Here is a 27,918-nt window from a genome sequence, read left to right on the forward strand (position 1 = left end):
CTGTTTAGGTCGAGCACACCTGCTCTGACAACCTTCTCTTTCTCCTGGTAATCCTTTTTCATTTAACAATAAACCTTTATTTATTCACTTTTCCTTTCACCTTAATTTTGTTTACTCACATCTACTTCGGTTTTATATTATCCATGTTTTGTCAACAAGGAAAAAAAGATTATTTGAATAAAATGTATGATTAAATTATTATTAGGACACATACATGAAGTCAAATGTCTTTATTTTCAAATAAACATTTGATATTTAAATCTATAAATATGGGCATGTTGATTATTTCTCCCTTTAACTATTGCTTTAACAGAAACCTTTCTTTTTAATTAACCTTCTCTTCATTTAATGATTAAATATATATGCATACACATTTATTATATTATCCTGCAAATCTGAATGTATTCATATTGAATATTCCTGAAAACGAACATGTAAAGTGTCATTATTTGGAAATAAATAGGAAAGAATGAGTGAAAAATCCAGTGGAAAAAAACACAATGTGTGGATAAAGAAATCCTCTTTTCTTCTTTAAGTTCCAAATGATATGAAGATACATACGGCAAGAGTGTCAATTAACATTATAACATTATATTTTAATTAACATTATGTATAAAATTTCATGTCTCTGTTTTAAACACCAGAGACAAACATGCAATAAATACAAACTGGTACAGTCCAAGGTCCAAGAAAGAACAATATTTACTCATCTATTATGTTAAAATAAACTTAATTTGTAAATATTATACCATTTATTTGAGCATGTTATTCATTTTTGCCTTAATTAACAGAAATGTTTTCTCTTTTTTTTTTAAATTTACACATGGTTTTATTCAAGTATTTAATATATTTTCATACAAATGTAATATATTTTCCAGCAAATTGAAATGTATTCATATTGAATATTGCTGAACACATAGATCTCAAGTTTCAATACTTGGAAATAAATAGGAAACGAGTATTGGAAACAACAAAAAAAAACAATGTGTTGATAAATAATGAAAGTTTTATTGTATCTACTTTTATTTGTATTTATATATCCTTTTTTATTTCTAAATTATGTGGAAAAAATATAAGACAAAAGCATCAAACTCTATCAAGAAAGGGGAGATTTTTTAAATAAATACATTCAAGTATAAAATGCTCTTTAAATAGATCTCTATTTTAAATATCAGAGATTAACTTGTAATAAATTGTATTTTTAATAGTATATAATATTGTTTTTGGTAAACCCTAAACTAGTATGAACCCCTAGTTTATCTCTGGCAAATATGTTTGTGATATCCCTTGTTCTGGGCCACAAAAAAATGACTTCACAGGCTGGATGTGGCCCTCGCTTATGTATGCACTACACATAAGTCCCGGTTACATGATGTTTGTTCGTGTAACTACGTCACATGACCATAAAACTACAACACTACCGCTGCTGTGGAGAAGAGCTACTGAACATGTTAATAATTGTCCCGGCAGACATCATGGGATGGATCCGCTCCGTCAGACGTGGATGTGTCGCCGCTCCCTTCATTAGCAAGTGAAACATTGGAGGGCAGGCCCCTCTTTTTCTTTTTAGGACGGTCCCTCGAGAGGCCACAGCATGTCGACACAGTCTGGAAGTATGACCCCAGCGGCTCAGATCCTCTTCTCTGGTGAGTTCTTCTAAAGTATGTCTGCGTGTCCGTGATAAATGATAGGCTGTGTGATGCTCTCCAATCACAACACGGCAGCTCGACCGCATCATATTGCTTCTTGTCTGGCAGGACTTATTAAAAGCTCATCCCGTGGAAAAAAAAAAAGCACTTGGCGAGTCTGATCGACAGAAAATCCATGAGTGTTTACTGCAGAGTTGCTTCCTGTCCTTGTTACTTTGAACACTCTTTTATGGGCCCAGTGTTACTATCTTAACCTATTTGTGCACTTTTAGATAAGTCAGCAGACGTGTTAGTGTGAGTCACTGGAGTGCACTTTTTACTTTCCTTTCATTATTGTGTAAATTATTCTTAAGTCTATCCTAAAATATAAGTTACTTTTCTCTATTGTTACCTCCTTTTTATTATGGGATTTGTTTATTTTGTATATTATAATTTATTTAACAGAATTCTAAGTCACTCAAAAGCCAGGCCCGGGGGCCATTTGTGGCCCTTGAGTAGATTTTAAGCGGCCTGAGAGGGTAATTATTATTAAGCTGTATCTCTTTACCAGAAACATTAAAAAAGATTACAAAAAAAACACAAGTCAAATGAAAAAACATACAAACAAAGTAAAGCAATGGTAGGTGTAAATGTATGTGTAAATTATCTTATGGTTATTTTGATGTATCCATCATTGAAATAATAATATATATTTTATTTATATAAATCTCATCTTTTTTTTATATTTTAAGTTTTATACGATCATTTAAACAAACACATATTTTCTTTGCATCATACAAGTAAAATTATAAACTTTAATTATAAACTATTTTCACCTGATTAAACAATATATTCTTTTTTAGAGAATTCAAAGAAGCAGAGAGAAGAACACTTGTTTTTTTATTATTTCTGCCCCTTATTCATACTTTTTTTTTTCACTGAGCAGAATATTAACTTAATGTTAAATTTTATTCATTTTTATTGGCTTTTTCATTTGAGCGTTCAATAAAGTTTTTATTTTAGTTCACTATGACAGCTTTTCTATCAAATATTTATCCCTAATATCACAAAATAAATGACTAACGATTAACCTTTTCTTACAAGGACGTTTTAAGAAATCCATCAGCATCTTGTTTTTAGTTTAGCGGCTTTAAAATCACTTTCAATGACAACAGCTGCATCACTAGCGTGTCCTGAGGGCTGCATAAATCAACTTGTATGCATTTAAATCAGACTATTGTTTGTCAGGATTACTCCGCAAGGGAAAACCTCTAGGAGGATGTTAATGATGATAATCTGCAATCGTTACTGATAACAGATAAATAAATGTCATCCTCACCATCAAATCAAACGATCACTTCTCATACATGACTCACAAACTGTCAAAAATAAATTTATTATCAAACCTCTGTCTTTAAACGGTCATTTATCAAGGAGAGACGCTTTCTCTAGTAAATGAAGGTTCATTATGTTGCTAATTCAATCTTGAAAACTCAAAAGATTTAAAGCAGTGGAATCTTTGTAAAGCTATAAATATCAGTGACAATGATGCTGTGAGGAGTGGAAGGATGGGTGAGGGAGGGAGGGGTACGGGGGGGTTGGGGGGTGGTCTTCATACCCTCTAACAGGCTAATCTGTCATTGTTATGCAGATTGCTCCAGTTGAGCTTTTCCCACTCCGGTTTATTTGATGTGTGAGGAGGAACATCGTTAAAATAAGACGTCTCCGGCCCGAATGTGACGGACTCAGCGAGCGCACAACTTGACCCGAATCCCGCTTTGTGTCTGTTCCGAGCTGCCATATAAATAATTCAGAGAGCGATTGTTGTGGAGAAAAAAAAGAAGAGGCCGCGTTTTATTTCGAAGCAGTGATGGAGCCGCTGTGAGAGCTGAGAAACTGCAGCGCACAAAATATTGGACCAAATTTTTAGATCCGATGATTCGGGACACAACAGCCTATTTATAAAATGGTTCGAGTCTGGCTGGAAACAAACCTTCCTTTTCGTCCTCCAACGGCTTGAACCTTGTCAGTGTCCCTGCTATGAACCCTTTAGATGTCCAGGGTATCTCTAGTATCTCACCCTATGACATCTTCAACTTCTCTGATTAGGTGAATTAATTGGTATTAAAATGTAGAATACAAAGGATGAACGTGACAAAATCGCCTACGAAAACCAATAACATGTTGCAGTGTTACACTATTTTAAAAGCAGTCAGTTTGCTACAGCGCTAAGAGCTGGAACCCTTAGTGCAGGGGGGGTCAAACTCAACCAAGGGTCCAAAATGTGCAACTCAGCATGAGTCTTGGGGCTATTAAACAGTCTATTACTGTCTCTCCTTGGACAGAATGCGGATCCGTTTCAATTCTATAAAGCTAATTTCAGCTAGCAAGTTGGTTGCTAATGGTTAGCTTCAGATCAGTGCTTCTAGAAAAGATCCATCCATTTTACGTGTTATTCCCTTATGGGGGGTCGTCCTGGGGGCTGGAGCGTATCCCAGCTTCTTCAGACGAGAGGCGAGGACACCTTAAACAGGACGCCAGTCTGTCCAAGGGCACACAAAGATATATTCACCAAACACACATATCTCGAAAAGACGTTAAAATAATGAGTAGTAAACAGTGGCCCTAGGGCATTTTTGATTAATAATGACAAAATAAAAGCATCATAAGTTATGGAGGAGCAAAGACGTTGACTTAATATTTGACCATATTACAACAAAATGGTTTTCAGTAAATTACATTGTGTTCCAAAATTGCAAAATGCAAAATAAGTTTTTATGTGATGAATGGATCAATGTATGAATGGATGGACAGACGGGTGAGGATATCCAGGTCACACCATTTCAAAGTAAAAGTTAAATTGTTGGCCAACAAAAGCGATGCCATTAGCTTCCATGGGAAGTTGCCAAACTTGTGAAGCTTCACGCGTCAGCGTGAGGATTATCGTGGCATCCACAAAAGAAACTGTAATCAAGTAGGTGTAGTTATTGACCTCCCCTCTCCTACCTCCTCCCGCCATCTGTCCCTCGGTCACTGCATGGATAATGCATTCGACTGAAACAGCAGCGCACCGAGCTAATGTTCTCATGTCACCCGCATTAGGTGAAGAAAGGACAGAGCGAGAGGAGGTGGAGAGCTGGCAGCCCGATGAAAGGTATCCCAGGTGACGAGGTGTAGGGGACGTCCCCACCTCTTGGAGGAGGCACGAGCGTACACATGCACCGCTATCAATTCTTTAGCTAAGACAGCCCAATGAAAGAGTGGGAGGAGAATGAAGAAGCGATGGAGAGAGAGAGAGAGAGGTAGAGGAAGGGAGGTAGGAGGGAGTGTGTGTTTGCAAAGACATCGAGCCACAGAAGGAGAAGAAGAAGAAGAAGAAGGGGGGGATGGAAGCAACCGCACGGGCAAGTGATATTTTCTGCTCCCGGATTCTGCCCACTTCCTTGTACATGGCTCGTTGCGGCGTGGACCCGGCAGCGGCCGCCGATGCACGGACCGGCTCACGGCCCCGGAGTTGAGGATGATTCAGCCCCAACAAAGAGCCTTTGAGATGGCAGTGGGCGCTTCTGCCTGGAGGGAGAAACGCATCAGGCTTTCCCAGGCAAGCGGCAGCCTGCAGTGTGCGCTCGCTTGAGAGCCAACCCTCCTCATCCCCGTGTGTACGCGAGTGTGTGTGCGTGTGTGTGTGAATGTGAGTGAGTGGTGTGTAATAGTGAGAGCAAGTGTGTATGTGCTCGCGATCCCTCCTGGAGGAGAGAGGCTCTCTTCTTCTGTGGACACCAAGGTAAGGGGGATTTTTTTTCATTCATTGCTTCGCTCTTTAAAAATGATTTATCCCGGTGTCCTCAGTTAATATAGAGGAGACCGGGGGGTGAACGGAGCGAGGGGGTTGGTTTGGGGGGGGGAGGAAAAGAGGCTTATCGTCACTGATAACAAGCAGACCGGCGCATGCCGTCAATTGGAATCAAAAGAAGGGAACAAGGAGGCTTAGAGACGGCGAAGAGGATGCGCTGCGGTTGACGTGAAAGACCAAAAAAAAAAGGACAGATGGATCTGTTCTTCACCCTCACTACAAAGATCCCCCCACATCCCTGACGTCCTCTATCATGAGGCGCCTGATCGCACTTGACAAATACAAACTGTACCATTGTTTGCTTCCCCTCGGAGCCGATCACACCAGAAGGAATCATGAAACGCTCCAGCCGAAAGGACGCTTGGTTTGAAAAAAAAAAACATCTTACTGGCATGTGACACAATTCCCTGACAGCGAGCGCTGCCACTGGTTAAATGGCCCAAACTAGAAAACCTGTTGTACAGGAGCTGGAGGAGATGTGGGAGGTGATATTTGAACTGTGTTGTTTGACTCTTGCAGCTGAGCGGATCCGCTCGGTCTTGTGGGAAAGTCTCTGCCGTCAGATTGAAAGAAAATCATTGACACTTTTAATACGCCGTCTTTTGCCAAAACAGAAATGCCCTTGAGGGGAATTTATGCATTTAAAAAAAAAAAAGCCTTGTGCTTCTCCAAGCGTAGCAGTGATGTAACTAGTAATACACCTTAAAGTGCCTCTCGTCTCCAGTAACTCATTCATATTCACGGGGGAGGAAGGTGAGGGCAGGAGAGATGACACGGAAGGTGTGCTCGCTAAAAGCCGGATGTCTGCTTTGCTGAAAGTGTCATGCTTTCTTCCATTTGTTGTGTCATACGTCTGCCGTTCATGTATATACAGGCTCATGGCGGAGACACAAAGGCTTTAATCACCAGCCCACGATTTGTTTTCTACACTTTTATCCTCTGATCCCTTCGTTTTTGCCGTTAATCCAACACAGGAAGGTTTGAGTAACCGTCTTTATTAGACAGCAGTACAGACAGAAAAAAAAATTGTGATTATTAACACGCCTGATGGATCCAATAAGCCGGACGCCTTACAAAACATAGCAGTGTTGCTCCTTGTTTAAAAAGCTGGCTGGTTGTCAGCAGTGAAATAGCAAAGAAATAGATCAGTGAAGGTAGAGAGACATGGCAAAGTCTCCTTATTAACCTTCACCTATTGTGATAATCCTCCACACGCACTCATCAATTGTTTACTTCCTTATAGGTCCATCCTCTTCTTAAACCGCCAACAATATTATCGGATAGATCAACATAGTCGTCTCTCCATAGCTAGCCTCACAAACTTCTACTTCCTACTGTCTCCAATGTGGCCTTTTAACCCTTTCTCTTGACCTCAATGGTACCATCTGATCCACTACCGATTCCACCCCTGTGGATGTTTTCTCATGCAGATTTTGGCAAAGGCGTTATTGGGCTTCTTGTCAAGACAAATGATCAAAGAGCATATTCATTGTTTCAGTTTGGGGCAAAAAGACTTAAACATCTTGTTTATCCTAAAGTCCTCTCAGCTAAACTTCTTCCACTGTCCGTCCCTTAAGAAAAGCGACGTGTACATCTGACTTCCTACTCCGAAAGAATCCTGTCACTTCAGGCGATGATGGCACCCTGTGTCCCGGTGGATTAAATCTGCCCGACCACAGTTTGGTTCGCTCGCGTGAGCCAAAGAAAGTTCAGAAGTTAATCAAGTGCTAATCAGAGCCGCACTCGCACAGTTTGGTTCAGACCCCTTAATAGACATGTTGTCATGCTGCACAGACTCGCAGCGCTGTCAGAGTGAAGACTCTTTTCAGAACCATGCATCAATGGCACGTCCCTTAAAAGCCCTGGGACACTGGAAGTGTTGCTTTTACGATGTCATTATGTTAGAGCATTTGAAGAAGATGCACTATGGCTTTTACTGCAACTTAATGTCTTCACTTCGGGCTGCGGGGTGGAGTGCGATCGTTTTTTTGGGTCTACATTTGCACGACTCTGTGGCGATATGGCATCTGGATGAGTGATGTATGGCTGACGCCACTGTCCTCGAGTATCCTTCTTCTGCTGCTGCTTGTTTTTCTGTTGATAAAGCTCTCTTTGATAAGACGCAGAAGAAGTAACAAAAGTAACCGATTGTGCCACGAAATGAGACATCACATGACGGACTACTTGGAGGGATGATGGCAGTTTTTACTTGGCCAGTCCCTTAACCCCTCCTTTTTTCGCCTGACCTTTCCTTCCTTGCATCTTCCTGTCAATATTAGCACAAGACCGACACTCCTGCCCTTAAACAAAAGAAGGCGCACATGGCTGCACACACAAATTTACTATTCTTTTGCAAATCTGGAGGTTTTTTTACTGTCCCTCAGCTAATGGCGGACACACTCTGCCTTTGCCGTCTGATGTTCCCTTTGCCCCCATGTCTTCAAACTCTTGAAGTAAAGTTGGGAATGAAAGAGTGCACGTTACTCATTGCTTTTAGCGATGTGTGCAATGTGACATTTGAAGATACGTCACCACAAATGAACCCTTGGAAAATATGGGTCATTCAAGCTGGACTTTTTTTAAAGACTCATCTTTGTTGGATATTTATATAATGAACTCTGACAATTCCCCGTTTCCTTCCGCACACTATGTTCTCAGTGCCTTTCTAATGTAATTAGGCAATTTAGAAAAGCTTAATCAGATTGGAAGTTGTGGGTTAGTCCGTACAAGTTTGTACAATAAATCCAATAAAAATGTTTTTTTTGGGACTTTTGTTCAATCGAGGAAATAAAATGCGTCTATTGCAATCCAGTTGAAGTTGCTGGTGAGAAAATGAATACCCATAATGCTAAAACATATTACTTATTACTTATTTACGAGGAATAATTCTTTTAACTTTACTTACCCTGGGTCAAATATACTGTGCTAAAGCACGTTTGCACCAAAAGTCATCTGATCATTTCTTATAATGCAACCAACATTCATCGAGCAGGAAGTTAATGGTAGCTAGTGCCGACTATTCGCAGCTAACAACAAAACTATCGCCATAAATGCGAGCCACCATCACGGGAACATCAGAGATTAGTTTAATCTAATAAGGTAAATGAAGAACTAGTGGAGTGCCACACTCCAAAATTGGAAAATATTTGGCGCTTTTTTTGCAGATGTTGAATCAGACCGGTCTCATGAAATATGCATGGAAGCCGCACGTTATTCAATGTCATTGAACGCAGCTTATTACATCACTTGTCGTCTTCTGTTTGTCTCTGGAGGTGACTTCAAAGAGAGAGCTGACATAAAACTTAAATCATAAACATGGCGATTGTTCTGTCCGGTCACGTCCGACTCTGGCGAACATTTTTTATGCCCTCAGATGTTGCACGAGCAAGTGTGTGTGTGTGAGAGAGAGAGAGAGAGAGGGTGATTTTTATTTTTCAAAGATACCCCCCCGCCCTCGCCCAACATGAGCTTGAGAGGCAGTCTCATTACATTCAGAGGGCGAAACGGTCATCATAATGAAGCCAATACAGGAGCCGTGAAGAGGTGCAACCCCTTTACATCAGTGGGGAGATCGATGCAACATTCTTTAAAAACTCTACCCAGTGGAATCATTTGTGCATCACACAAGTCATGTCACATGATCATTAGACTGCATGATTGTCACCCGATTGAGATAACTCATTTGGATGCTAGTGGTATTGACGGCAAAGATGGCGTAAACCAGGCATTAAAGACCATATCTGTAGTCTTTAAAAATGGTCATTCTGGCTCCCCCTGGTGTCGGAATAATTTAACTGCAATGTCTTGAAAAAGTCAAAAGTTATCTTATTTTTCCATGTAAACATTTGTTTACAAAACGAGATGACTATATAACATACAAAAGGAGGAGCCTTGTAGATGTTGTATAGTGTTGCTCTGGAACAAGGGTTACCAACATGGTGTTCTCAGGGACCACAAGAGTAGCCCTTTGGGCCTTGTCATTGATTTTACCCACAGTTTATGTATGATTTCATGTTTCCTATCTGATGAAATTATTCATAACTATTGTAAATTGGTTTTGTCAACTGTTGGTGAACCCAAGGTGTCAATAAAAAAGGGCCAAAAATCTGTTAGCCGACCGAGTTGTGGGACAAACAAAATGTATATTTACCTATATATATATATTTATATTATATATATTTATACTAAATATATTTAAATTTACAGGACGTAGGAGTCCGATACCAAAATTGAACCTTGAGGCTCAATGTATATGAATTATCTCTGCAGTTGTTCATTGACACCCAACAATTTCCATTTTTTCTCGTATGGCTACAATTATAATCAGTGTCCCTTATCTTATCTTATGAAATGGCATCTTTTAAGGTCACCATATCGACACAAACAAATTATTATACTCTGACTTTTTGACTGATTTTTAGCCAACCATCGGGCAGGCCTCACAAAATAACTCTAGACAGTACATCCACAACATTAAAATCAGCCAATACTTTGGTTTTTGTCGATCATTCAACTTTCCAACATCCAAAGAAGAACAAAAAGAAGAGGCAACTCTGAACTAAGTGGTTACATCATGACACCAATGGAAACTGACCAGAGACGGCTCTGAAATCGGCATGCTGGGTTATCATTCAAGCCAGCATAAAGCTGATGTAGTCCCTGAACTTCATTATAGCTGGATTAAGCTTATACATTCGTTGACAAACATACAAAAAAAGAGGATTACCTCATCCGCACCGGCTCCCTCCCTCACCTCGCAATTTGACATGAATCTTGTACAAAATAAACACGTGTCTGGTGCTAGAGAGAGAGAGAAGTGATGCGTCCTAAAATTAGATCAGTGAGCGACTGAACACCGAACTAATCCTGCTCACACTGTCACCTGCACACTCGCCGCTCTTCAGCAGGAATGACAGTCACAGAAATCAGGACAAAAAAAAAAAATCATCCTACAGAGCTGGTCGCAGCGACACCCGGCAAATCTAATATCTCTTTTCTCATAAATCTGATTCGAAACGTCAGCATTCAATCTCTTTTGTTTGCCAGTGAGACACATGGGACGCTGTCCCTGGCATGAGTTTCCAGTAGAGCTGTGGGAATATATCTGTATACTTAAATATCATAATATTCTTTTCAGGATACTCAACAGCACTGAATCAATTTCTTATTTACAATAAGAATTAAATTATTAAAGGAATTTGTTCCTTTTTGTGTTGCAAGTAAACGTCTGGTGGCTAGATGGCAGCAGTCATTACCAAAGTACGAACGAAATTCTTCAGGATTCCGCCAATGACTGAGAATGAGAGGATACAGTCATTTCCAGTAGCTATTAAAGCTGATGTTTTGACATATTTTAGTTTCAAAACAAATGAAAGCAGTTATGACTTCATCAAGAGTCAAGTACACAAACATTACTACTGAACTACTACTTGTCTCTTTAGTATTGGAATATATGGCATATTGTATCGTTGCACCTCTACCGTGATACTCATCTTACCGTTATACTCTTACCAAGGCACTATTGTTGTCCAGGTGGAGTGGATTCAACTGAACTATGGTGAATTTGACCTTGAAACTTGTTTCTGAATCACTTCTGCACACAGCTCTGTTCAGAATGTCAAACAAAGCCTGGAAAACTTTACTTAAAAAAAGCATACAATTGAGTCACTTAATTGTAATTCTTGCTTCAACATTGTTCTGGGTGCTAGCTAAGATTTGGTGTAATGACTTCAGATTGTAGGAGAAGATAGCGTAGTGGCTACTATCAGGTGCAATAAAATTCTGGTGAGGTGACGTATCTTTTTTGAGGGGCCGTGAGCCAACACTATTCTTTTATTATGGAAGTTAAGCTGAGTTTTTACATTAGATAAAAGTATATGAAATACCCTTTAAAACCTTTAAAAGAAGTTGAAAATGCATGCGTGTTCCTACCACTATAATCACTGAAGCCATAAGTGCACAATTACAGATACACACTGCTTGCACCTTGTGGTTAAGTTTACACCAATCTTAAGGTCATATACACTTTCAACCACTAGTAATATTATGTTTTTATTTCTTATGAAACCAACTGAAGCTTTGGACAAGGGTCTGTACTACTTAAAGATGCAGGGAACTCTCCAGTCGGAGCTGAATTTTAGAGCATCAAGCAGTTTCCAGTCAAATATCGCAAACACAGCAATCCCACATGCATTTATCCGAGATTACACTCGTTCATAGCATATCTGAGCCAAAATTTGAAAATCCTTTTGATGTTTGTTTGTGTATTCAATTGAATGGATGGAAACATCCAGGGTAGCACATTTCTTTTTGTGGTGACCTCATCCTCCGTGGAAGCAGCTGGCAGCACTTTGATAGATTCCAAAACGAGGCAGTGAGGCGTGGGGTCAGGTCCCGACAGTTTTCCAGAGGATGTGTGACTTGGATGCGGGATTGTGCGACATGCGAACTGAGCTGTGTGTAGTTAAAATAGAAAATCAATGGCATATCATAATCAAGACTCTCCCGGGGGTTTGGTCGGTGTCAGAGTTGTCATTGAACGGTCGGTTAGCTGTGATTAAACCTTGTAAAATCAATAAGACCATCCACCTTAAAAATGCACCGCGTTTCGGAACGCCTCTCGGATTGGAGAAGAGGTCGGAAGTGAATTATAAATATCTGTGGTGTGCTTCTGTTTCTGCTGTTTAAACGGGTCCGGGTCGATAATGTAGGGCCTGTGCTCGGACTGCTATCACCCTGTTAATGTTGGCAGCGGAGGTTTGTAGCAGTTTTCGTTTCCCTCATGAGTAAATATTGATCGATCTACTTGTAAAGGGATACATGAGCTCCCAGTGTAAATATTTGCTCAGCACATCTGCATGTCGAGCAGCGCCTCCATACAGCTCATGGAAAAGAAACATAGAAGATTACAATCTTCTTTGGTCTTAAAAGCTTTTCTGTGCTTGGTTAAGGAAACCATGTGGTCTCTTGTCACTTCAACACATCCTGGTCGGAGAGGAGCCTTGGCGCCAAACACTCACACCCCACCTTCTGAGAGCCCATGACCATAATGTCTCTGTCACACGGAATTAAAGTCCTTCCCAGCACCATATTATGTACATAGGGAGGGCGCCGACTGCTTATGCATCACTTAGCATATTAGCCTTGTGATTCAATTATCCTCGCAGGGCGACAGCTTTTTCCCACCTCCGTGCTCCGAGATCCCACCTTTCTTGAGATGAGAGAGGTTTGGCCGATGACCGCTGGCCTGCTCACCCCGAGGAGGCAGCAGTGGCATGTCACGGACAAGCCTCGGAATCACGCAGAGGAAAGGACTGCCTGACTGAACCATGAGTGCAAAACTGGTTTCTCTGCCCGTTCTGGTGAATCTCTGGGAGCCTTCGCGTGTTATAGCCTCCGACAGAACATCCCCCTGGAAAGCGAAGCACTCAGCATAATGGGAGCTATATGAAGCAGAATTAATCATGAGATTTACAGTATATCTATGAGTGATTATCCTCCAGCACAGCTGTGCGGCAGGAAATTAGATGTAGAACCATAAATTATTATCGAACACTAGAGGCAAAGTCAAAGTCAGGCAAGAAATTAAGGTTGTGCTGCTAATTCTATTTTAAAAGGAACATGGTTTGAGTCACGTGACACGGGACACAGTGGATATAGATCCTTCTCGAAAACCTTTCCGGAACCCCTTCATAGGTTATGTAATTTCTGATGACAGACCAGAGTGAGCGCTCAACTGGTGCCACAGACAAATGTAAAACAAGCATATTTGTCCTAAACCAATACTGCTGAAATTTCAACAAGGTTTGCTTTGATCGTAAAACGTATACAATCTCAACCACTAGAACCATAACCTGTACAAACGCCAACCTTCCCTTTATCCTAACCCTAAATAAACACTTACCTTACCCTTACATTACCCTAACTGAACCCTTACCGTTAATGTGACCCTAACTGAACCCTTCGCTTACCCTTATCTTAACCCTAACCGTCACCCTACCCTTTAAAAACAAACTAAAACAAACTAACCAACACAAATAAAAATGCAACTTCCGTGGCTTTTACTATATACTATCGTTTTTCGATATGTCCACAAACATTTAAAACATACGGGAGAAGCTAGAGCTGGAAAAATCCTATCCTATGTGTTTCATAAGAACCAATTAACAGCGATATGTTAGCTAACTAGCTAGAGCACCCCCTTGTTACCTTGTCTTTTATAATGAGTCTTTTATAATATTTTGTTAATTCAACTACATAGAATCAGTTCTTATTATGCCTTACAGTTAGTAATCATCCATTCTCGGAATGTGTATTTTAAAGCTAGAAAGTTTTGGTTGCTGCAAATATGAATTTGAAACATCTACCATTGAATAAACTCATCACAAAACTAAAGCTATAGTCCAGGTCAGGGGCCAAACATTAAATAATTTAAAATAAGAAATTAAAATTTTAGTTACAACTGTTGCAGTGCACTATGGGTGTGGTTGTGGTATCTAACAGTAGGCCATACATAATTATATAGTGGTCAGGGTGTGGACCAGAGCCTTAAGTTTGACCCACATCTTTAATCCTATAAAATGCTGATGTCAACTTTCAACTTTATGTGTCCTATGTAAAGTTTTAGGTGTCAATCCCAATCACACTAGCGTCCAGAAGTTGGACTTAATCTGGGACAAAGTCCAAACAGAATGCAGTATCAGCCTCACTTTCAATCATTGAAGGCTAATTATAGCGTAAAGCATCTCTGCGGTTAACTTCTGTTAGTCATAACCCAAGAGACACTCTGGTTCTCCCCTTAAGGCACAAACACCCCATCTTTCATCCTTCCTTCTGCATCATCTTTTTTAAATTCTATATAACATTAACTGTTGATGTTGAAGACGTTTGTAAGGCAGAAATGGTCAATATGAGGGAAAGATACCAGAGCCTTCTTGGCTGAAGTAGCTCTAGCGGGCCACTTAAAAATGACTTGAGTTCTGGGCCTCGTCTTCCTCAATGACTCACCACCTTTTGGGGCTTTTTAGCAGACAAAGATACGCCTCTCAGTGAGACACAAAGAAGAGATAAAAATGCAGAAACTTTCAATTTCTTAATGCTATGTCATTACAAAAAAATGGTCCCAGACTCTTGATATTACTTTTAGATGGATTCGCCCTCCGTCATATTTTTAATTATCATTTTATGTTGCATTACAATGAATGTATGGTTTGTCATGGTGTGTGTGTGTGTGTGTGTTGACCACTAATGCACTGGAAGGCCAGCAGCCGCTCGGCTCATCAGCAAAAGGGCACAGAGAATGAATAAGCCTTAATTGACCACACATCCTTCATTACACTCGTGCTTACAAATCCATCCAATTTCCTCAGAGCCTCTCTGACAGCGACACACTCATGATAATGTCCCCAGACGTCAAACTGCTTCTTTTTTTTTGGACTTTCCACCAAAACTGTTTATTTGCGAAGTCTGTACACAGCGTTTGAGGACGCTTTAAAATGTAACGAGCATAAGTCCTCGTGCGCGGGAAGCGCCATGGTTTATGCAGTGTGAGCTGTAATCAAATTCTCTTTGAAGCGAGTCAGAGTTTTTTGACTGAAAAGTCTTGTAGCAACTTGTCCCGACCGCAAGTTCGTATTTCGCACCTGAGCGGTACCTGAGACGGAGCTTCTTCTGTGTGGTCTAAATGTAAACCTTCCACTCAAAGATGTTTAATAACTGATAATTTATAGAAGTATTCAACATTCACATCTTTTAACACATTAGATCTACATTTTATATTAATATTTTATCATAATAAATACTTTTATAGGGAGTTTAAGATCTAAAATACTAGATTATGAATCACACTGAAGGACCAGGGGCCAAATAAGGCCAACTTGAGCTTGAAAACTAAACATTTTACTTATTTAACGTGGAGCCATGATGGCCATGGGATTTAAAGGTGGGGTATATGATCCTTAAAGGGACGTGAGTAAGCTGCCCCTTGAGTTCAAAATGAAAAAAATCCATTTTATTATTATTCTCAACAACGAAACCTCCAATAATAATAAGGAAATGTAATTAATCTCCTACTTTACCTTTAGGTTTGTTTCTAGCACACATGGCTCTTGTTTAATCTGTGCAAAACAAAAAAACATGTGCCTAAGCTATCAATTTTGATTAAAGATGGGAATATTGTCCTTCGGTTATTAAAAGGTAAATCATGTTCTGTCTCGCCAGTTAAAGACCCTTTTTTTGGCCGGAGACTTTGACTGCTGTTAACATTAAACGCCCATGTTATGAGATGGATGTTTAGCCAAGTGGGCTGTGCTCTCTAAATAACGAAATGACACAAGAGATGATGGAATCCCAAGTTCAGGAACTTTCCGTTAGATCTGGGTGGATAAAGAAATGTGAATCTTTGTTATTCTTCTTTTTTATTGGGGTGTGAGTATTTGTCATCGTTTTGACATTTGGTAAAAACCTCCAATTATTTTCTCCGACAGTCAATTCCTGAGTCGGGCATCATCCTGTCGGCCTTGTGGACCTGAAGATGTTTCGGAAGAAGAAAAAGAAGAGGCCCGAGATATCGGCGCCGAAGAACTTCGAGCACCGCGTCCACACTTCCTTCGACGCCAAGCGCGGCTGCTTCATCGGCTTGCCCACGCAATGGCAGAGTCTGATCGAAAACCTGCGGAGGCCCCGCCCCATGGTGGACCCCTCGAGGATCACGGAGGTGGAGCTCAGGCCAAAGAAGGTTTGTAAGCTGATGGACATAATGGTTTTTTTCCCAACACGTTTTTTTACTAAACCACGACCACTGCGACCAAAAACACTAGCGAAAATTTAATTCTGCTTAGCGATGGAGCAAGACACTCCTTAAATCTCTCCGCTTCAGCAAACATAACGTCCAAACTGCTGATGGCCCTTTAGAGAAACACAACAACAATCTTTATGTGATGAGATTGCAGAGAATTTAGGTCACTTCCAGTCAAAAGATATTTATGAAGTGCCAATTCACAACACCAGTTTTCCTCGGGCACTTTTACAAAAGGGGGCGTTGTTGACATTCTGCAGTTGGACTGGTGTGGTCCCGACCTCAGGCAGATAAAAGGAGGGAAGGAAGGAATAGTTTGTGTAGTTTTCTGCGAGAAACTTTAAGAACCTTAAGACAAAATATTTTGTGGGTTTAAATAGATATTTGATCAAGATTTTACAAGAGGATAATTACATCTTAATATGTATTAAAAGTTAATTTAATAATAATGGATAATGGTTAATAAAGGATATACTGGGAAAAAAACATTGCACAATTTATAGATTGACATTTTTAAATACTATTTATCGCTTAGTATTGAAGTTTTATTGGAGAAAATTGCATAGTAGAAGTAACAACATGTTCAATGTTAAAACTCAAAAAAATACTTTTAAACATGTCGAAACTATTCGTTAATTAATAAAATACATAACGGAAAAAAAAGCTCAAATATTGTAAAAAATATGCCTTATTGTAAAACTGTAGGATTAAAAAATAGCAAAAGATACCAATAAAAGAAATTAAATTAATATTAAAAAAAATGTTACGATACACATTTTAGGAATGCTTTATAAAATACAAATAATACAGTTATCAAAGAGATAATTATACATTTTAGATAGCTTTTGAATGTATTAAAAAAAGGTTTAAAGAATAAAAAACAGCCAGTAAGACAAAATTACGTTTAAACTCTAATGGATCTAATAATACTTTAATATTTACGTTGTCTTTCAAAGCTTTTATTTCTCCAAAGACGTTTTGAGCCGACATTCCATCCGTGACATGTCCGACCTTCACTCCTCTATCATCTTACTCATGCAGCCAGAGACAGTAAAGAACCGAGTGACTGACGGATCGTGACTCCACCCGAGAAATGACCCATGAATCACCACTAACTCACTCTCTGTTGCAACAATCGCACCTTATCCCGGCGAAACCTCGGCAGCCGCCAGGATTTGTTTCTACAAGTCTGAGTGCAAATACCAGCTGGTCACACAAAACTAATGCAAAAAACAGTAAAACAGTGTTTTTACGACAAATACCCAGAGGCGCTTTATACTGTACATTTTAATTTAACTTACTGAGACTGACAGGAACTCAGATTGAATGATGAGAAAAAATTAAGAAATATGCGTCGGTAAAACAAGTTTCATCTAGTAAGAGACCAAAAACTATTTAAAAGCGTTTGTATTGAAATAATTCATATATTTACTTCAATAGGAAAATTAGGATAGAACACCAAAAACATTATCATTAAATGGGGAGTATACATATAATAATTTATAAAATAAAAATAAATATTCATGGAATATATGAGTAACCAAAGAATAATTAAATGTACAACATTATATACAAGTTTAAAAAGAAATCTCAAAAACAGAATACCAACATAAATTTGTAAAAAAAAAAGAAAAGAATGTGCAACAAGAAAAGAAAAGAAATTCCCCAATGGGGGAATGTTCATGAATTTTTTCTTTAAATATTATAAAAATATACCCATGTTTTAACAAAAATAAAAGCATAAAAAAGCATATAAATATCATTACATCAATACATATGATAGTGAAAATTATTTTTGTTTCCGTCCTCCATACAATATTTAAAATATGTTGATTTCAGTAAAAAAAAGAAAAGGTAAACACATGACTATCAAAATATTAGAATATAGAATCATTTTATAACTTAATAAATGAGGAAAAACACAAAAAGTATAGGGAAATTACAAACAATATACATTGATACAATAATAAGAAAGATTATTTATGGAATACATGATTAACCAAATTATTAATAAATATTAATATGTAAAAAATCATCTTTAAATCAAAATACCAAAATTATTTCATGAAATAAACGTTGAATAATAAAAAAGAAATGCCCCGATATAGGAATTTTAATGTATTTCAAAGAATTACTGAAATATACTCATGTTTAAGATAAAAAAAATAAATAAAGTGAAAACAATTCACCCTGAATATTTTAAATAAATTATGAGGATTTTTTGTTAAACAAGTTCAACAATTAAAATAGAATAAACAGAAAACAAACAGATATGGGAAGTATAAATAGAATATAACTATATAATATAAATAAATAATATAAATGGAATATATGATTTAAAGTATTATTAAATATTCAACATTATTAAGAAGTGGAAAAAAAAGTAAAATAATTCATCTTAAAATCATAAAACAGCATAGATTAATGAAATTATTGAAAATAATTGTGCAAAAAGATGTGAAAATAAATTCCCCAGTAGAGAATGTTCATGAATTTCTATTAGATAATAGTGCAGAAAGATAACCATGTTTTAAGAAAACTAGCACTTGCATGTCAAACGTTCACAGTGTGTCAATGACCCCAGCAGAGCCACTACAGCATCATGTGGCCCCGGGGCCGCTCTTTGCCAAAGACTGATTTAAAGCATGACCTATTTTTTTTTCAGAAACAGCTGAGGCAAGTGCAGTTTTTAGAATAAAGTTTTCTCCAGAATAATCCGCTTCTTCCCCCTTCTCTTTCAGACCATTGTGCGCGGAAGCATGATCGGTCACGGAGACTACATAGCAGCCATGATCAATGACATGAGCCGTCTGTCAGTGACCAGCTCCAACTCTTTGAGGAAGAGCAGCCCGTCAGCGCGAAAGCGAGCCCGGTCTCTTGGCAGGCTGGGGGAAGTGAGCGAGGGCGACGTCTACCAGTACGAGGGCCTGATTCAAAACGACGAGGACGACGAGGACGAGGACGCTCGGGACGCCTGGAAGGAAAGAGCTCGGAACATTCACAGTGAGACCAACACTCCTTACTTGGGCGTGAAGAGGAGCACCAATCTGCAGCCTAACGGGATCCTGCCTAAAGCCAAGTCGACATACGAAGTCAGTTACAGCACTGTGGACGGGCCCGCTCAAGGGGCGCCACCTCCCTTCATTCACGGGTCTCACTTGAGCGAAGAGGTGGGGAGCCCCCAGGAGAGACTGATATGGAAGCGAGATATGCAGCCTCCCTGGGGAATGACACCAAATCAGAGACCTATAGCTTGTTTCTATAATCCTGCTATGACTGTTCAACAGCATCCCGGAGACCAAGGGCCAGTCGGGACCGAGCTCCGACCCAATCCTCCGATGTACATGCACCCGCAGAACAGCCCGGGGAGGCCCTTCTCCTCATACGACCTCAAAGTAAGAACGCCTAACACAGTTTCTTTGGCTTCTAAGGGTGTGTATTGACAAGAATCTGGCGACACGACATGTATCAAGTTACCTGAGCAAAAATATGATTAATTGCTATACTGTAGTAACAAGGATATATTTGTAGTATTGTCGAGGACTTGACTCTGGTGATGCAGAATTTACCGACCACATGACTCTTAACAAAGTTGTAACTGCTTTTATTTGTTTTGAAACAAAAATATGTACAAACATCTTAAGTGTATCCTCTTGTCCTCAGTTCTCCCACCTCTATCGGCCAATTATCCTACTAGCTACTCCCAGATGTATCTATAGCTTGACCTCCTTTGACCTCATATTTCTTTGACTCAGCTAAAGTCTGTCTTTCTAAGTAAGTAAGTAAGTAAGACATTTTTATTTATATAGCGCTTTTCCAGACCAGGGTCACAAAGCGCTTAAACAATCAAAACAATATTCAATAAAGTATATACTTTAAAGGGAAAACTGATAACACAACAGGAGAAAATCTACACACCTTTAAAGGTGACAAGTGACTTCAGTCAGTAACAAATCTAAACTTGAGGAACTAAGATTAGGGTTTTAAAGATGATCTAGTGGTTGGTCTGCAGATGTACCACAAGATGTCACTGTGATGAACATAATAACGCAGCAAACGATTGCACCACAATGATTTCATACTCATGAGATCCCAGCCAAGTTCTCGACAGCTTAACGTGGTTCATTCCAGGTAAAGTGCAACTGAGGTTCCTGATTTATATTCACAAGGGTTCTAAAGTACAGGCAGAGGGCCAGCTCCCTCTCAACGCTCTATCTCACTCACTCTTTTTTTTTCTTCCCCTTCTTATCATTCAGACAGAGTCAGCGGGGAGGTACCACTCCGGCTTCCTGCCCACGGGGACCAGCAGCCCCCTTCTGAGCGGCATCAGACCTCAGCGGACGGTGCGCTCCTCTGCTAGTTACACTTTGGGACTATCTCCGAACATTGGACTGAGGCCCAACGGGCCGGACCCTTTCCTCAGGCACTCCGGAGGCCCAATCCTCCCCAACCCTCCCTACCCGATGCAAGACAGCCCGTCCCAGCCCCGTCCATCACCGACCGGTTCATTGGCCACTAGTCCTCAAGCTACCTGCTCCCCTGCCTTCAGACCTCCACATCCGTCACCCAGGCCTCCTCCGGACCCCCCAAAGGTCACCCACGAACAATTCAAGGCTGCGCTGCAGATGGTGGTGGACAAGGGTGATCCACGATCTTACCTGGAGAACTTTGTGAAAATTGGGGAGGGATCCACGGGGGTGGTGTGCATTGCCACGGAGAAGCACAGCGGCAGGCAGGTGGCGGTGAAGATGATGGACCTGCGGCGACAGCAGAGGAGAGAGCTGCTTTTCAATGAGGTACGCTGCACAGTTTTTAAGTCATTTATGGTAAATTAATTAACGCAAAATAGATATAAAGCCGTCAACATAGAAGGTTGGAGATACCTGGTAAAAGGAGAGAGCAAGACAACCAATTAGGTTAATTGAGGGAAAATTGAGGATATTTTTTGGCTAATGGAAAATGAACAGATTTAGGTCAATTTAAATGTAGCGATCAATAGTTAGTTGTCTTTGTCTTCATCTTTGTCAAAAATAAGGCAGTTAACCCTGGTGTTATCTCAGGGTCAAGGTGACCGAAGGCCCGAAAACATCAAAATACCTCCATGCTGCTCGCCTTCAATGTCCATCTTGTATTGAAGCCCATAGGAAAGAGTCAAATTTTAAACGTCTAATTTTAAGCTTGTTTATAGAAGAAGCTTAAAGATCAACATGCTACACTGACAGGAAGTACTCGGGGTAAATACTGTAAGTACTTCCAGTACAGACAGTAGACTTTTTGAAGAGTTGCTACAAAAAAACAAACGTACATCTTTTCCTAACAGTCTGCAGATTGCTCTCAAAATAATCCCAACAATTAGTCGACATGATGATAAGTAGAAGATAAAAACAATTTGGGATGAACTATAACTATCTCACTAAGCAGTGTAAAATGTTTTACATTTGATTAAACCCACAATATCTCTTAAATTGTGGAATAGACTTTTGAATAGTGTCCTTTTCAAAATAAACATCTAGTCCAACAAGAAAACATCAAAAGTTAATTATTATTAACTAGAGTAAGTAAGTAAGTAATTAGCATTTAAAGAGCGCTTTTCAAGACAAGGTGCTTAAAAAAATCAAAACAATACCCAATAAATAGAGTGACCATGTTCTGAATCCCCCGAAAAATCTGTTGGTGATCATGAAAAATTCCTACACAAAAAAAGAGGATGTGTCCGATAAAAGAGGACGTAACCACAGTTTATCTTAAGTTCTACAAAATGGTTAATGCTAACGAAAACAAAAAAGTACAGTCATGCTAAAAGCTAACAGAGTTTGCTAGCTCGAGTAACAATTATTAACAATTAATTTTTATTTTACGACTATAAATTATTAATTTAAAACACGTTTGAATAACTGCTGCTACATGACATATACTGTATATTTGATAAATTAAGACAGCAAATGAAAGAAAAAAATAATGAATACTACAAGTTAGTTTGTTAGCTTTTAGCTCGCTAGTAAGCTAGCTTCCCCTGTGGCTCATCTAAATATATACAATATATACATTTCTATCACCTGTCACGTGCACAGGTGGTCATCATGAGAGACTACCAGCACAGGAACGTGGTGGAGATGTACAAGTCTGCTCTGGTGGAGGAGGAACTGTGGGTCATCATGGAGTACCTGCAGGGTGGAGCTCTCACCAACATCGTCTCCGAAACCAGGTAAGATCCACTAACACAAGTTGTTGTACTCACTTCCGCCACTAGGGGGGAGTGTGGCATCACCTGTGTGGACGCTGCGATCTGATTGGACGCTTCCAGAGCTGACCTTTTTCTCTTCTATTCACAAAAAAAAATGTTTACTGGAACTCTTAGTTCAGCCACGACGTCCTTGTGATTTGTTTACGGGGATTAGCCTCCTGCCATCTTTGATATCGTTAACAGATGGCGGGCTAGATTTCCACAGGATGACCCCGAGGTCACGTCGCCTGACTCAAGGGGAGGATAAACCTCATCTGGAGCCAGATGACAAATAAAATGAGCCACAGCTGCCAGAGCCTCGACAATGACTCAGGCGAAGTGACAGCAGCAGTGGGAGGAAGATTCATTCATTTGTTCACCCACAACCTCGAGGAGCCATTGATTTTTGCTTCTACTGCCGTTTTGTATCTGAATGAATCACTTTTATTTAAGAAAATGTGACTCACTCACTCCTTTACTTCACTGGGTCAGACGTTTTATTTATGAGTGATGAGCTCGATACTAGTATTTTTGTATTTACACACGGTTTAAGGAACATTTACGTGTTAAGAAACCAAAGCTTTCGACTTATAACATATCAGAAATTCGTTTATTAATAATGACAGTTGATGTAATTCACAAAATGTAATCACTTTATATTTATATATATGTATTTTTATGTTTATATTTTTTTGGATAGTTTTCCAGAACATGCTTTGCATTTTTTTAATAATATTACTTAAAATATATTTGATTTTGCAATAGTGTCTCCTTCTAAGAAAAAAAAAGTATATTAAAATACTGAACAAATATATACATTTAAATAATAAATGATCCTCTTACTTAATTTTTTTTTGTTAGGCATGCACATTTGTTGTATAAAAATGTATCTTAAATTAAATGTTACAAGTTCAAATCTCTATATAATTATTTTGTTTTATTATTATTCTCTTTATTTCTTTTTTAATTTCCAAGAAATGTTTTTGTTTTACGACCCCAACCAATAATTTTAACTGTTTTCTTTTTCCGTTTTACAGATTAAATGAATTAAATAATGTCAAAAATATTAAATTATGTCAAAATAATATATTGATCTTTGTATAAATCATTATTATTATTTTTCTTTTCCATTCACACAAAAAGTTAAATAAATAAAAGAATGATTTCCTGCCGAACTAAACCTACAAAGTTCTTTGGAAAGAGACAGCTTAGACTCTGATTTGCAAGTTGAAATACAAGTATTTACTCTGCAACTGTGTGTTCGAAGTCAAGGTCAAACCTTTTAAAGAGAGTGTGTTTCACTCGACTGTGTCACGATCTGAAAGTGATTTCACGGTAAAATGTTTTTTCTTCAGGTTGAGTGAAGAGCAGATTGCAACCGTGTGCGAGGCAGTGCTGCAGGCTCTGGCCTATCTCCACTCCCAGGGCGTGATCCACAGAGACATCAAGAGCGACTCCATCCTGCTCACCTTAGACGGACGAGTAAGATCGTTGAGTTATGTCTGTTTCGGGACGAATCTAGTCGCTCTTCTCTTTCTCAGGTCAAGCTGTCAGACTTCGGCTTCTGCGCTCAGATCAGCAAGGACATCCCAAAGAGGAAGTCTCTGGTGGGGACTCCATATTGGATGGCTCCCGAGGTCATTTCCAAGTCGCCGTACGGCACCGAGGTAACGCTTGACGCCCCCCCGGTTCGGAACCCGGACGACCTCTAAGCTCCACTTCCCTCCTCACAGGTGGACGTGTGGTCGATGGGCATCATGGTGGTGGAGATGGTGGACGGAGAGCCGCCATATTTTAGCGAGACTCCTGTGGCAGCTATGAAGCGACTGAGGGACGAGCAGGCGCCATCTGTACGGAACACAAGCCAGGTACTTGAACCATCGCCGGACGATCATGACAGATTGTTGGCATCCAAAATCCATAGTGGATATCTTTCATTTAAGGCGTCTGCTAGGATCTTTTTACCAGCTGTTTTTCAAATACTAATGTAGTAAACATGCCAGGCCTATAGGTGGCACTGTTAAGCACTAGCAACAAAAACAGAGTGTTTGTAAGTAATGTAAGTAAGTTAGTAATTTTTATTTATATAGCGCTTTTCCAGACCAGGGTCATAAAGCGCTTAAACAATCAAAACAATATTCAATAAAGTATATACTTTAAAGGTCGAGATAAAACTGATAACACAACAGGAGTTCCAGTAAATCAAAGAAAAGCCTGAACAAATAAAAGTGTCTTAAGATGTTTCTTGAAGGAGTCAGTAGATTCATTAAGTGCAAAGAGAGAGGAAGATCGTTCCAAAGCTTAGGAGCAACAGCCTGGAAGGATTTCTCTCCTCTGGTCCTGAACCGTGTTCAGGAACCATCAGTAGATTCTGATCCACAGACCTCAGAGCCCGAGCTGGGGTGTAAGTCTGGATAAGATCAGTGATGTAAGGAGGAGCCTGACCATGAATAGATCTGAAAGTAAGAACCAGAATTTTAAAGTTGATCTTGAAAGAAACTGGAAGCCAGTGAAGAGTTTTAAGGATTCAGGAAATGTGAGTTCTTCTACTAGAGCGGGTCAGAATTCTTGCTGCAGAGTTCTGAATCAACTGCAGGCGAGAAAGATCCTTCTTGTTAAGATAAACTGTTGCAGTACTGTTAAGCACTAGCAACAAGAGTGGACGGCATGTGCAAAAGAAGTATTTTTACGAGTTGGATTTATTCATTTTGGCTCCAGATCTCTCCGGTTCTCAAAGACTTCCTGGACCGCATGCTGACTCGAGACCCCCTGGAACGGGCCAGTGCCACGGACCTGCTGGAGCACCCCTTCCTGCTGCAGAGCGGCTCACCTCAGTGCCTGGTCCCACTGGTGGAGCAGTACCGGAAGCGTATGTCCCGCTGCTGACCCCGGTAGGGTGTCCAGGACTCTTCAAAAAGGACCATGTGTCCTCAGCAACTCCCGGGGGCCTGTAACGGGGCGATGGGCTCCAGAGAAGCAGACCCTATAGAGAGCATGCAATCACTGGACGGGGTGGTGAAGAGATGGGGGCGAGTTTTTTCGGGAGGGCCGCATGACAGAAGCACTTTAGGAGTGAATCGAAAGGGCAGCATGTGAACCCAGACCTGGTCGGGCTCGATCCACTTCCTGACTGGTGTTAGACGAACAACATGGTGCATATCAGTTTTTTTTAAATATTTCCTTGAATCTATCGTGTTTGTTAGCTAACATAGCAGGTTCATTCCTGGTCACCGTACCTCAGAGGCGTCGACACCAGGGAGCGCCGTGTTCACATTACTGCCACGCCTCGTCCGTTGAAGAATATTTAACTAGAAATACAGTGCACTTGTCCAATCCCCCCTAAACATCCCCCCATTATGACCCACTTGAGCTAAGAAGCTAAGAGCATTTTAGCATCATTCATTGACAAATTAATTTAAATCAAGGGTACAACAGGTTCTTCAAATTGCTCACAGAACCCACTATAGATCCAGAAAGAAAGATTTTGTCAGGAGTAAAACTGGAATTTATCCCATGTACTGTATGAAGCGAAACATAGCAAATATGAACAGTAAAAATGAAAATGCTTCAATAAATAGACCAGTAAGTACAATAGCAAGAGTCCAGTGTCTCCAAGATACGAGTCAAATATCTCTCCGAAAAGATGGGAAAACACGGTCTTAACACTTGTGAAAAATAATAAAGCACTCAGGCACAAGGGCATTAGAAGACAAGGAATACAAGATATCAAACAGGCGGATCAAAGGCACTGACAAGACTTCTTAACAGACGCAGGGAGTCTTTTGATCTGAAGCACAGGTTCGGACTCAGGTGGTTGAAATAGGTGAATTCTGATGAAGTCCAACGTGTACCATTAGTCAACTCAGGGGAAATGGGAAAAAGACAGAACATACATTTGTTCGACCCGGGACTAGGACCTCTGTAAGATTTTGGTTTTGATTGAGGATCACTGGTCTACAGGATCCAGATTCATGTACACAACCAACATTTTTTTTATCATATTTTCCTTTATCTACTATCAAAAAACTATCATAGAAATCTTTTTATCACTTGCAAATCCTATCCCAGCTACATAGGGTAAGAGGCTGGAGGTTCTCTATGGTAATGTGAGCACGGCCTGTCGACGGAACGCTCGCCAGTCGCCACATCCACACGACACTTTGCATGGCCATCAGGACCAGCACGTGGGCCTGACATGAAATGCTTGAATAGGAACCAAACTGGGACGTGGAAGAACAATTCTCCGACAGGATCGCTACAAACGGGTGGAAGCCCAGCTGCTACGGAACGGAACCGGCGGAGAGAGAGAGAGAGTCACCCCTTTTCTTTTTTTCTTCTCATCTACAAAACGGTGTTGTGGGTTTAGATTTCTATGATGTGAATTTGCAAAAATAAGCTTTCACTAGCATAATAACTGAATAATGTACATACCTGAATATTAGCGTCTTTAACTGCTGATCTTGTTGCATATATCCGACAACCCTCTACTGAAATGTGAGTGTACACGTGTGCATGTGTGTGTGAGTGCGAGCACACGGCTGCGCCTGTGACGACACCCCCCAGTGTTTGACTCTTTATACCACGGTGGACTTTTTATGAGAATTGTGTGCGAGGATATGACTGAATTTGTTTAAAGCACACAGGCCTGGCATGTGGTGCTGCAGGAGGCGTCGACCTGCTGACGAACACTTTGCACATCGTATTCTGACACGGATACATGTTGACATGTTTCATGTATTTCTAACGCTGTGTGGATTCATTCAGAAAAAGAAAGAAAGATAATTGAACATTATTTTAATTTTGTATAAATAAATAAATGATGCATATTGAAACCTCTTGAATCTTTTCTTTTTCTTTTTAGAATAAAAACAAAACTCAAAAGCAACATCTGTATGTCATGCTAGCATAATTGCTAGTTAGCAAGTCAAATGCAAGTTAGCATGTATGCTAGCATGTAAGGCTTGCTAACAATATATATATATATATATTTACTATTCATATTATTTTATGTCATATGTACATGGAAACAGGTTGAACTGGACATTTAAAACCTTTTTGAGTGTTTTTGAACAAAACATAGCATGTTGCTAAAGGTAATATTTGACCATCAAATTTACTCACTGTTCATTTCTTTTCTTTCTATAAAATATGCAAAGTAAAAAAATACTTTACCTTAATTACTGCAAGAAAATGTATTAGAGTATATAAATAAAATGTGAAATATATATATATATATATATATATATATATATAGATATATTCTTTTTATTTATAACTCATCTTTATTGTTATATACAGTATATTGTTCGTAATGTAAACAGGAATCGATGTTTGCAATGGTTTGCAAGCAGGAAATGTAGGAAAATAGTTAATTTAAATACACTTGAGGGGAAAAGAAAATGAAGATCTATTACATCTT

At 39.6% G+C, this 27,918-nt stretch overlaps 1 protein-coding gene across 2 annotated transcripts; it reads left to right on the top strand.

Moving 5' to 3' along the window:
- The first annotated feature begins 4,857 nt into the window (after nucleotides 1-4,857).
- Nucleotides 4,858-27,334, top strand: pak6 (p21 (RAC1) activated kinase 6). 2 transcript variants are annotated; one of them, XM_087779529.1, is made up of 10 exons: nucleotides 4,858-5,412; nucleotides 15,966-16,216; nucleotides 19,018-19,446; nucleotides 19,564-19,671; nucleotides 20,533-21,072; nucleotides 22,348-22,481; nucleotides 23,855-23,981; nucleotides 24,041-24,166; nucleotides 24,233-24,367; nucleotides 25,218-27,334. In XM_087779529.1, exons 2-10 carry the CDS (start codon nucleotides 16,013-16,015, stop codon nucleotides 25,383-25,385), a joined length of 1,971 nt encoding a protein of 656 aa, XP_087635655.1. In that variant the 5' UTR covers nucleotides 4,858-5,412; nucleotides 15,966-16,012; the 3' UTR covers nucleotides 25,386-27,334. The 2 variants fall into 2 exon arrangements, with proteins under 2 accessions (XP_087635655.1, XP_087635654.1); XM_087779528.1 differs by having other exon boundaries at nucleotides 4,860-5,412; nucleotides 19,018-19,671.
- The last annotated feature ends 584 nt before the right edge of the window (nucleotides 27,335-27,918 follow it).

Source organism: Callionymus lyra, chromosome 18 (genome assembly GCF_982586985.1).
Source record: "Callionymus lyra chromosome 18, fCalLyr1.hap1.1, whole genome shotgun sequence".
NCBI lineage: Eukaryota > Metazoa > Chordata > Actinopteri > Syngnathiformes > Callionymidae > Callionymus > Callionymus lyra.